Source organism: Euphorbia lathyris, chromosome 7, assembly GCF_963576675.1.
Source record: "Euphorbia lathyris chromosome 7, ddEupLath1.1, whole genome shotgun sequence".
In the NCBI taxonomy this organism is placed as follows: domain Eukaryota; kingdom Viridiplantae; phylum Streptophyta; class Magnoliopsida; order Malpighiales; family Euphorbiaceae; genus Euphorbia; species Euphorbia lathyris.
This window is the reverse complement of record NC_088916.1, coordinates 23,268,920-23,280,873: the sequence shown is the minus strand read 5'-3', so window position 1 is coordinate 23,280,873 and position 11,954 is coordinate 23,268,920. Positions and strand designations below refer to the sequence as shown.

The 11,954-nt window shown below is 34.2% G+C and overlaps 1 protein-coding gene across 1 annotated transcript; it reads left to right on the top strand.

The window, feature by feature from the left end:
* Positions 1-6,219: 6,219 nt before the first annotated feature.
* LOC136200904 (adenylate kinase, chloroplastic) lies at positions 6,220-10,220 on the top strand. The gene is made up of 7 exons (XM_065991410.1): positions 6,220-6,561; positions 6,646-6,741; positions 7,787-7,915; positions 8,008-8,142; positions 8,359-8,505; positions 8,642-8,716; positions 9,825-10,220. The coding sequence occupies exons 1-7, from the start codon at positions 6,343-6,345 to the stop codon at positions 9,927-9,929; spliced, it is 906 nt and encodes a 301-aa protein (XP_065847482.1). The 5' UTR covers positions 6,220-6,342; the 3' UTR covers positions 9,930-10,220.
* Positions 10,221-11,954: the final 1,734 nt, after the last annotated feature.

Here is an 11,954-nt window from a genome sequence, read left to right as displayed (position 1 = left end):
AGTCAAGTGATATATTTGGGATTGATATATCACTGTTGAGACTTGTATGTAACAATGTCTTCTGTCCGACAGAAAGCTGATCTCACAAGCTTCATATATACAGATATCTCGACAGTTACATAGATCCGATGAAAAGTTGTTCATTAGGATTGGGGATCCGATTTGAGATAACAGGATGGGTAGATTCATCCTTGTCACATGTTCATCTCATTGGTATTAATAGGTATAACTAATCCTCAGACTCAAAGAAATATTAATTGGTATTCTGGATTACGGAATGTGACGCTTTGACTCTGGTGTAACACGATCCTTAACAGAGATGACTCTGGGGTGTGAACAGTAGATGTTGGGTATCACAGGAAGTGATTGCGGGATCGTTATATATTGGATTGATCATTTATCACTCCCGATAAATGGGAGATACATCCATGGATCGCTTGTGGAAGACTCGACTCTAAATCCTTGCAAGGTGATAACTTAAGACTTGAAATACAGATTTCACTTAACCTATCTATTTGAGTTGACTCGGCCTGTACAAGTAAAACGAACGTCTCTATATGTGACTTGACATCACCCATAGTCATAAGATTAAGTTCAAGGATGTAGTTGATAAAAGGATCGACTTATACTGTAACTAATACGGAAAGGTTAACGACAGAATCAACCTGTCTTCTTATAGCTCTGGGGGAATGATTACGGACTTGCTAATCATATACTCTGTACATTATTCCGTTATGCAAAGATTAAATATAATTCTTTGAAAATTAATTTAATAACGTTGCATACGGCTAGAAGCAATAAGAACCTAATGGGTCACACATAAGACTTGGAACCTAAAAGAGAGATAGATGTTAATTAATTGATAGAAGCGCAATTAAGCCCAATAAGGCCCATGGACCAAGAGGGGTCGAAATTCATGTGATTAAATACATGAATGATTAATTTGATTTTGTTATTCCTAATTAGATTAGGATTATGAATTAAATTAATTAAGAGATAAATAAGTTAGGAGTTTTAATTAGATTATAATACTCCTATTATTATCCAATAAGGTTATTATTATTATCCTTAATATATTAGATATATAGTGAGATAATAATTAGGAATTCTATTCCGAATTGAATTCCTATTCAGTAACCTAATTCTATCTAACTAGGGATTAGATACAAGAGATTATAAATACACCTCCCCCTTGAGATTTTTGAAATCTACTAAGCCAATTCCCTAATTGAGATTTTCGAAATCTACTTAGTGCAAGAGAGAGAGAGAAAATTCGACACCCCTAGTTCGAGGACGAGATTTCTCTAAGGCTTCCTTTGATCAATTGATTTCATCTATTTCTTTTATCCTTGATCTTGTGTTGATTAGTTAGAGGCAATCTACTTTGGTTGCTATTCAACGGTTGATTCTAAATTAATCTTCCCGTGTTTGATTCCGTGTTTGGGAACTCGGAGAAGAGTTGTGGGCACTTCATTAACAACGGTAGATTGATCATCAAAAGGTAATTCTTCTTATCCCTCTTTATATGAAATAACGGTTAACGGATCTTGTGGTTAAATGGAAATAGGTTAAAAAATTTATATTTCCGCTGCTATACCTTAGCCTAATTTCCAACAGTTAATGCTTTTTAATAACCATAGCTAATTTATTTGAAGGGTTGAAATTTATATTTTCTATGATCAATGATCAATTGTTCAATTCAAGACTCAAACCTAACCTCTAGCGGGAATCTTTCTCATACATATTTCTCAACTATTTAATTTTTCTCCTATTTTATTATTATTCATTATTTTCTATTTATTTCATTCTACAAACAAAAACCTCCCTTTTACTTTTAATAGTTAATTTTGAAAAATTATAATTCTACCAGTGTTTGTGGATTCGACCCTACTCCATATTTATTACAGTTTTTGGATTCCAAGAGTAGGTATTTTATTTTTGATGAATTCGACACTCATCAATAATAAAGTTGTACCATGGAAGAGCTTGTGCATGCAATCGGTATTGGCACTGATATAGAGGAGTCAAGAACACACAAGCCATTCACCAGATTCCTGCTACCAATAGTCTGTTTCGTCCCAAGATCCTGAAAGAGGCAATAAATGGGAAAAACAATACAATAATTAAGAGCTTTGGCGAGTTGACTAACAGATAATAAATTAAACGGACATTAAGACAAACACAAAACAGATGATAAGGAAATTGTGGAGGTTGGATGAGCTGTTCCATGTCTATTTACATGAGTCGTAGCCTCATTCGCTAAAGTAACAGATGGGAGATTGGCAGAAGCATTAAAAGAAGAAAGAATACTTCTATTGCCAGTCAAATGATTTGTAGCACCAGAATCAATAACCCAACTACAAGACGAGGTGGAGAGACAAGCAATATGATTACTTGTGTCAGCCAAAGCAATGGTGGAAGACCTGGGAACACTATGATACTGCCGAAGGTGAGCATATTCATCAACTGAAATTGTGTCGATGGGAGCAGAAGATTGGGGGGATGGTAGGATACCATCATGAGTAGTCATATTTGCAAATTTCTTCGAACTATTCTACCTAGAGCGATCATACAACAATACGTCTTGATATGTCCCTCACCTCCACACTGATGGCATATTCTAGGCTTCTAAGATGTACGATTACTAGTGGAATTCTGAGATCCTCGCTTAACCCCTTGATTCATATTGCTCACAAGAGCCATTGTCTCTTGAGAGACCAAACTGGAGTCTCTTCACCATCCTTACAATTAGGAAGAAGTCGACTATAAAGAGCAGAGAAAGAGGGAAGTGGCCCACTAATCAATATTTGGTTACGTGCTATCTCATACTCAGGACCAAGGCCTTCCAGAGAGCCAAGAACAAATATACGATCATCATCATCTTGCATGCATTTAACATCAGATGTAATGGGAAATCGATTTCGCTTCTCCTCACAAATTTGTTTACAATCATTGTAATATTGAAAGAATATGCGGTCTGTTGCTCCCGTGTAACATGACAATATTAGTTCCAAAGGGGGGTTAGGAACTATTTAAAAAATTTATCCGTTAAGGCTGACTTATTTTCTTACAGGACTTTAACTTAGTCTTTTAGCACAACAGTATTGAGTAGTTTTAGACACAAGCTTAGTCAACTAGTGACTAAGGCTGCTTCTATTCTTGAGTTAGGAGATAACATTTAAGTCTATTCCTGAACTCATCTTCTCAGTTCACTCAACTCAGCGTCTGTTCATTTTAGTCTTTTACTAGGCAGTGTTTAAGCAAGCAAAATATAAAGGAGTTAAGGGTTAGAAAGATATTACTCAGCAGACGTATCCTGGTTCGGCCTCTCCGCCTACGTCTAGTCCCCGGAATTCCTTCCGAGCTTTTCAGAATCCTCTACTTAGCTCTTTAAAGGTAGAGCACAAACCTTTTACAATAGAAACTGAGTATACAAGAGTACATTTCTCTATTCCTCTACTCAATCCTATTTTCTACCGCTGAGTACTATGACCGAGTACTCAGCTTCTCCTTTCTATACTTCTAGAAATGATAAGCGTTTCTGTTCTAAACAACAATTGCTAAGAACACTTTAGATGAACTAAGATCACTCTAGACTTTTACACAAAGATTGGAATTGGTGTAAGATTTGCTTTGCTTTTCTAATATAGAACTTCGAATATCAATTTGGTCAGCGTTTCGACTTGATGAAGATCTGCATCGAATGAAGCATTTGAAAGGCCTATTTATAGTGACACTTGAGGCACTGATCATTTCGAATTTTGAAATAACCGTTGAAGGGAAATGGCTTCCTGTCGCTTTCACTCAGTCAGTGCTCAGGGTCCTCGGCCAATCAAATTCTTATAACTTCTGTCTTCGGCAGTGCTCAGCTGCTTTTCGTCAGGCTGGTCAGAGTGTCTCTACATTTTTGGCAAAGTCTTCCAGACAGCTTCTTGTGTCTTCTGAACTTTACCCAAAGTAGAAATACTTTGTCTCCAAGTTTGTTCAGGTCAGTCGCTGACCTGACTTCCTTGTCGCACAACTCAGCAGCCTCGTCTTGAAGATTTTGGTCGAAGGCTTCTCGATCCTTCTCCTTGCTGGGCTTGCGTTTTATTCAGCTTGAGATGCGTTTTGATCTGCTTGGGCCGTGTGGCTTTCATCCGTTGACTTGGGCTTGACTTTCTCTTGTGGGCTTTCAGGCCTTACACTTTTAATGTCTTTAATTTTATAATTCAATTTTACTCAACATTGAACAAACACATTAGTACAAATAAATCAAAGTATTTAAATTTAATGTGTTAGAATATTTTTATCATGGAGATTTAATTCTACTTAAATAATTTTATCAAATCAAAATCATGTGGAAAGGTGTTTCAACACGGTCCTTTTCTCAGGACGATAGTATGATGATAAGAAATTCTGAACATGAGTCAAGTCTTTTTTACTAGCATACATAGACTCCAGATAATCCCATATTTCTTTGACTGTAGCATAGTGAGTCACAATATCATCAATGGTGGAATTTAACGTATTCTGAATCATACTAAACAGTTTATAATCTGTCATCATCCACTTCTTTCTATTTCCCTCCTCATATCTAGGTGGAGGATTACTAATCAAATGATCTTCCAAATCAACACTATTGACATACCTAGTAAGAGTACGTTTCCACTGAGTATAATCTTTAACACTAGTTAACTTGGGCGAAACCACCTTTTACACATCCTTTTTAGGGATGAGTACTAATGGTAAAGGATGTGTCGATACTCATGTGTCCCTCGATTATAGGCCCAAATAAGAGTTTTGTTTTATGATTCTATTACATTGATAAAAATTGTTCAATGTGTCGTTTTCTGAATCTAAAATTGCTCAAAATAAAAAATGTTAAAAGAATTTTTTTTTTACCATTTATCACATTAGAATTATATCTTAACTCTTAAAAAAATGTTAGGTACACCTTTTGGACCTTATCCTTTTAGTATTTTTAGTAAATTAAGGGTCAAAATAGTCACCAAAATCGACATAAGTGATCAGTTTAGTTAAAGCCGAAGTTTAGGTATAAACTCAACCTTAATAATAATAATATTTTAGAAATTAGTCTATACTATTAAAAAAAAGATCGCGAGGACCGATTAGGCGTTTGAAATTGAGATTCCGCCCCGATTAGTCCATTTAAGTGTTTTTTGGTCCCTAGAGAATTTTTAGCTGTCTGGGCTCCGACAAGGCACTGCCTAATGTACAATGAACAAAAATATTTTTTATTATTAACTTTTTTTTTCTTTATTATAATTAACTTTTGGATATTATCGCATTGTTATTCATAAATTGTGTTTATTATTTTCAGATATTTTGCTCTAATTGCGTTCTATACTTGTTTTTATGATATTATTTAAGATTTTAAGAACATTGCATTTTAGATTTTAGTGAATTATATTACTTGTGAACATTATATTTTATTTATTTGAGTTGTTTCAATGATATTTTTTTGAAATATTGATGTTTCTACATTTTTAAAGATATATTACAAATATACGTGTTTTCTAGATTTTTATATTATTATTTTTAATTTGTATAATACGTTTGATTGAATTTATATAACAATTTATTAGTTAACAAATAAAAAATAAAAAATACTCTCCCGACTAATCACCTATTAATCTTTGAGGTGAACACCTAACGTCTTTTACAATATTAACCTATGTATATTTTGTAACGATCCGATCGGTGGCGCCGGAGTAGAAGGCCTGAACAAGAAGCAGTCCTGAAGGATGACGATAAACTAAGAATGAACTCTGATATCGAAAATGTAGAGAAAATGACGGGAACTTATTATTAAGATGGATATTCAATATATATAAATATTTTTTAAAACCATAAGGTCCAAAATATTGAATTTGGGACAAAGAGGATGATATCGTTCTTCAGGAATATTCACCTATACCTTAATGACGAAGTGAATTTGATCATTCATCGTTAGATCTAGGGTTATTAAATTTAAGCCACATGATGTTTCAGATCTCCACTTTAGGATTCTTATAAGTCTAGATCTTATAATGAAAATATTACATGGTCATTAAGGTCCATGCCATCAAAACCGTTTTATAGGTGTTGCCTTTCAATACTTAAATTTGTTTTCTAATTTGGTCTAATTTAGTCTATATTTAGCGCACAAGCATCAAAACGACAAAGCAGCCAGAACAGTATTTTGTAGTTTTACTAACCCCGCCAGCCCGCCAGAATATGCCAACCGAACTACTTATAGTCGAAATGTGACGCCTTTACATCTGCATCTTCACCACTTGCGCACACCCAGAGAGATAGAGATCGAGATTGACTTAGCGAGTGAGGGAGGAAGATAAAACTATGGCTGCTTATACCTCCTGCGGTGTTAATCTGAGAGTAGGAGGAAATCTGCAACCGCAATCTCCGCCGTCTTCATCTTCATCTTCCTCTTCCAAGTCCTCTAAGATATACTTCTCCTACTCTCAATTGTCATTTTCTTCTAATGCTTCTTCTCTTTCTTTCCGGTCCCATGAAACCCTACACGTCCCTCGTCTCGTCAAAACCCCCAATCCTGCTTTGGTAAGCCTTGAAAATGAAATTAAGGTTTCGTGGATTTTTGATTCTTCAAGTGGTTATTGATCCTGTGTATTCGGTTATTTGCAGGTTGTAGCTTCAGCTAAGCCGGAACCTTTGAAAATAATGATATCTGGAGCTCCTGCTAGTGGTAAAGGTACCCAATGTGAGCTCATCACCAAGAAAGTAAGCCTAATTCCTTTTATTTCTCGTTCTTGGTTTGCTCTCCTTTTCAGAAAGTTTGATTTTCTTGTCCATCTGTCAATTTTCATTATTTTATTATACAGATGAATGATGTATTCAGTAATTCTTTTCTTCAATACTTGGAATTGTAAATGGCAGCTGCAAGGTTTCTGTTCTTTTCAAAAAATTTGTGTCATGGGAATGTTGATTCAAGATTCAGATTTTTAATTGAGATTTTTTTTTTTCAATTAATTAGCATTCTGGAGAAATAGTTCATACACGGGAAGACAACATGAAAATCCACTCAAACATATAAAGGTTTGTAAATTGACCAAGCTGATTGGACCAATTTGGCTTTGTATGAGACAAGACAAGCCAACCCTCCTTAGGAGTTTAGTCGTGTGTTCCACCGAGTCTTTTAAAATTGTATCAGCTCACATTTTATATTCTTATTTCATGCAATCTCAAACTCAACATTTTTTTTGCCCCATCTTCATATTTGAAGTCTTAACATCATCTGCTAGCCATTGACTCTTCTGATAGTTTATCAGGGATATCAAAATGTTTGACCCGTTTTACCTCTTGCAAATAAAAGATGTTATCTGTTATGCACTTGCTAATAGTAGTGCATGAGATATTGATTGCCATTATCGAGTTGAAAAGGATAAAGAGCCCAGAATTTTGCCTGTTCTTGGCTTTTCTATAGTCGGCTTGATCAAGTCTCAAGAGGCCCACATCACAATAACTGAGATAAAGTAATTGGCATTTGGTTTATAAAACCTATGAATAGTTGTTATATCATAAGCACTAAACTCAACATAGTGATCAGGCCTTGAAAGGGCCACATCACAAGCTGTGCTCATGGAATTGGCATTAGTTATGTAAGAATAGCATTTCCATATGAACTACTCATTTTAGGTTATATGTCTATTTTCCTTCCCAGTGGTCTTGTATGATCGTTTCATTTACAGCATTTCTATGTGGTCTCTCATTTTGTAATTGCCAATGAAGAAAAGCAGATTGAATCAAGTGATCCTGATGAATGCAGTATGGCTTGGTGCACATTGCTGCTGGAGATCTGTTGCGAGCAGAAATTGCTTCAGGGAGTGAAAACGGGAAGCGAGCTAAGGAATACATGGAGAAAGGACAGCTAGTGCCAAATGAAATTGTAGTCATGGTAGGTTGTGGCTTTTTTCTTTCTTGTTTTTGAATGAAAATATATCCTTTGGTTTTTCTCAAATCATTAATTCTTTGGCATCATTGGTGAAGATGGTGAAGGATCGTCTGTTGCAGCCCGATGCTCAAGAAAATGGCTGGCTTTTAGATGGATACCCAAGGAGCTTGTCACAAGCAACAGCTCTCATGGGATTTGACTGCAGACCTGATCTTTTTATTCTCTTAGACGTAAGCCTTTTCTGTGAGATAAGCTCTATCTTCTTCTAAGAGAGCAAAATGTTAATTAAATATTGACATCCAACTCTGTCCAATTTGTTGCATTTGCCACATGTTTACACTTTACAGTATAATAGGAATCTTTACTTTTCTGGCATATTCTTTATGTTCATTGGATTCATAGATTGTCAACATGGAATTTGACCTTTCTTCTGCGCATTTTTGCAGGTACCTGAAGATATTCTGGTTGAGAGAGTGGTTGGACGCAGGTTAGATCCTGTCACTGGGAAAATATACCACTTGAAGTACTCTCCTCCTGAGAATGAAGAAATTGCTGCTAGACTTACCCAGCGTTTTGATGATACAGAAGAGAAGGTATGTTTTAAAGCAACCTGTACAGTTAAAAAATTTTGACTTAAGAAAGACTTTTTGTTTAGCTCTATTCTTCATGGAAGTTAATACTATTTGGATATAATATTTTCTCGTCGCAACGTCTATTGCCTATATTTAGGTTAAGTTGCGGTTGCAGACTCATAATCAAAACGTGGAGGATGTGCTTTCAATATACAAAGATGTCACACTAAAGGTACGTAATCTCTCTCTGGCTGTCTTTTAACTAACTAAACCAATTAATGAGCTATAATAACCGCCATGACAAATAGCAAACGTTTTTCTAGCTTTGATAGCTTTTTGACTCTACTCTACTGAAAACTAAATGATCACAAGCTTGTAAGTTTGATGGATTAACTTTTTGAAGTATTGAGTTACTAGAGACGACCTCTTCATTAGTTTTCTCTGTAAAGTTATGATACCTTGATGTTATTGGAACTTTCTTCAAAGAGTTAAAGACCAGGATATTTATTACTCTTGAGAGAAAGAGATGAGGGAAAATTTATCCATGTCCTTGTTGACTCTACTCTGCAGTGAACTAAATGATCACCTTCATGTGATTTTGATTCATTAACTTTTTGAAATATTGAGTTACTAGAGATGACCTCATCATTAGTTTGGTTCTGTAAATTTAAGATACCGTGAATCAATAAAATGTAAATGATGTTATTGGCACCTTCTTTAAGGAGTTAAAACCAGATATAATTAGTCTTGAGAGAGAAAAGAGAGAAGAGAGACAATTGAGATCTTGACTTTGTTCAATATGTGTTTTACATGTGACTTGGGTAAAAGAAATATGCTAATTTATGTACCATTTTAGTCATGCTAACTGCTAGCACACTATGGAGCTGGCATTACTAAATTTATGAACAAACTGAGTAATTAGGAATGATAATAACTTCTCCATTGAGTTTATTGTAAAAGTTAGATAATAATGTTCTAGTTTTGGTCCTTTTGGATGCTATCAGAATAGCTATTAAAGGTGAACCTCAAGTTCAAAGCTCATGAAGTTCTTTTTATATGTATTTTATTACATTCAAGCAACATCTTCTGCGCCTAAAAGTTTGTAGAGTTAGGGATTCTTCATTTTCTTATGCATCTGAACATAAAAAGCTCCTTTTCTTTTCTTTCTCGTGTTTTAGTCTTCTCATGTTTCTTAGATGTTCAACATCCCTTTTCCAAAGCATTCGAGCATTGACACATCGATATAACTTATCATATAGGTCGAGAATCTTGTTTTTAGATATCGTATGAAATTTAGCAATGCGGTTTTGATATGAAACTAAGTGTATTGTTGATTTCAGGTGAAAGGGGACGTGACAAAGGAGGAAGTGTTTGCGCAAATCGACAGTGCATTGACTAAATTAGTGGAGGATAGGAAGGCAACTTCAGGATCTGTAGCTGCCTAATTCGGGATTGATGATAGATGAAGAAATAAAAGATTTCATACAGATATAAGAAAAGTAACATGGTTGTGAATTCTCTATATGGAGGTGTGTTCCTTTACTTTGTGCAAATCTTTCAATGTTAAATGCCCTCATTTTTTATTATATACTTTTCCTGGAAATTAGCAGTGATAACTGTTGCTTTTTTAATGTTATTATTCTTTAAAGAGCAATTTGTAGGCACTTGAATTTCATTTGAAACAACTCAAGTACAAAGTAAGCATAATTATGAGACTTAGTATACTCTTGTGCATTGATGTCACTGAGTTCAGTCAATTATTGCCTTTTTTCTATTTAGAAATTTATCACTGCATCTATAATTAATGTTTGAACTTTCAAAATAAAATAAAAATTAAAAATTCTAGAAAGTGTTACTATATTTTTGGGATATGGTGAAAATTTCTATGTTATCATACAAAATAGTCTAATTTTGTTCCATGGTAGAACTTTTAATTTTAGGGAAAATTACAAATAAAACTGTGTTTAATCTATACGCAAATCTGCAAACAGAGTAATGTGCTTTTTTTTTTTTTTTTTTTTTTTTGCAAAAGAGGACGTGACACATTGATTTGTGGCATAATAAAATGTTGACTTTTGTTGATTCGATGACGTGGCATATTGACTAGATGACAACTTGTCAAACAGTATTAATTAAATTTTTTATTTTGCAAACTTTGTGAAGCACATACCATCTTTTATATAAAAAAAAAAACACATTCATCTGTTTACAAATTATTTTATTTTTATTTATATTTTCCCCTTAATTTTACTCATTCTAAGTGAACACTTTCAAAATTTCGTGGAAAAAGGTAGAATTACAAAATTGAGTCGTACAAAGATAAAACCAAACTAACCCGACAAAATTAACTCATTTCCTATACACTTCATTTTGTGAATATGTACGTGGGATGAGTTTTCCGAGCATCATCAATTGTTGGTTTCTATTTCTTTTTTATGGGGTTTTATCCTTTCTATTGTTAAAAAAAAAGTCTACTTTGTCATTTCTCCTGTGCTAATACAAACCAAACAATGATACAACAAATATTGTCTAAATTTTACCCTATCGGTTTTTTAGAAAATATAGATTTACTCTTAGCGTATAAAATTTAAAATAATAGATTTAAAGTTTCAAAGTAAGATCAAATTTACTTCTAATTGATAGAAAATTTGGATATAATGATTTGATCTTTATTTAATTGCTACATCAGACATTGAAGTATGAAATGGTAAAATTTAATACTTAAGGTTTCCAAATAAGATAAATTTTACTCTTACCTAAAAAAAAATTAAACAAACTTTAAATTTTTATTTGACAGCTATATTGAACCTTGCAAACAAGTTTGTGGATAAATTGAAGCAATTTCGTGCATTTTGATAGATTATTTATAACTGTGTTAATAACACGTGAACATTTTAAACAATTTTGTGTGATTAACTTATATGTGGAAGATTTAATTATTGAGATTTTAGAAGGTTATTTGTAACTGTGTGATGTGGTTGAATCCCAAGAGTCGACGTGTCAACTTGCAATTGCACAAAAGCAAGGTCAAAGGGTTGTCGTTGTTCGATGAACCCGCTCCAATGCCTAAATCAATTTATGAAAGGACTAGGGGAAGATCACATTCAGTAAAAAAAAAATTGTGATGTAAGCATAATAAAATGAATGAACTTGTGTACTTTGAGCTGAGCTTAGATGTTGAGCTATAGAAAACAGTTATGGATTGAGGGGCAGGGTAGACCACGTGTCTCCTATTGATCGAAGGAAGTGTGCCTAGATATCGGTGTCCCTCAAGCCTACTAGACTTGTGATTCTTCAGATCACGAATGGATCCTTAACTAGGTGTTTTGAGACTTCCAAGCTTCCTAATACATAGTTGTGATGCTTTATTTTGTTGAGGAGATGTTATATACTCTCTATCTCTGAGAGTTGGTTTGGGTTTCTGCGACGCCACGTGGAAAAGTTATATTTGCCTGATATAAGATGTCCCC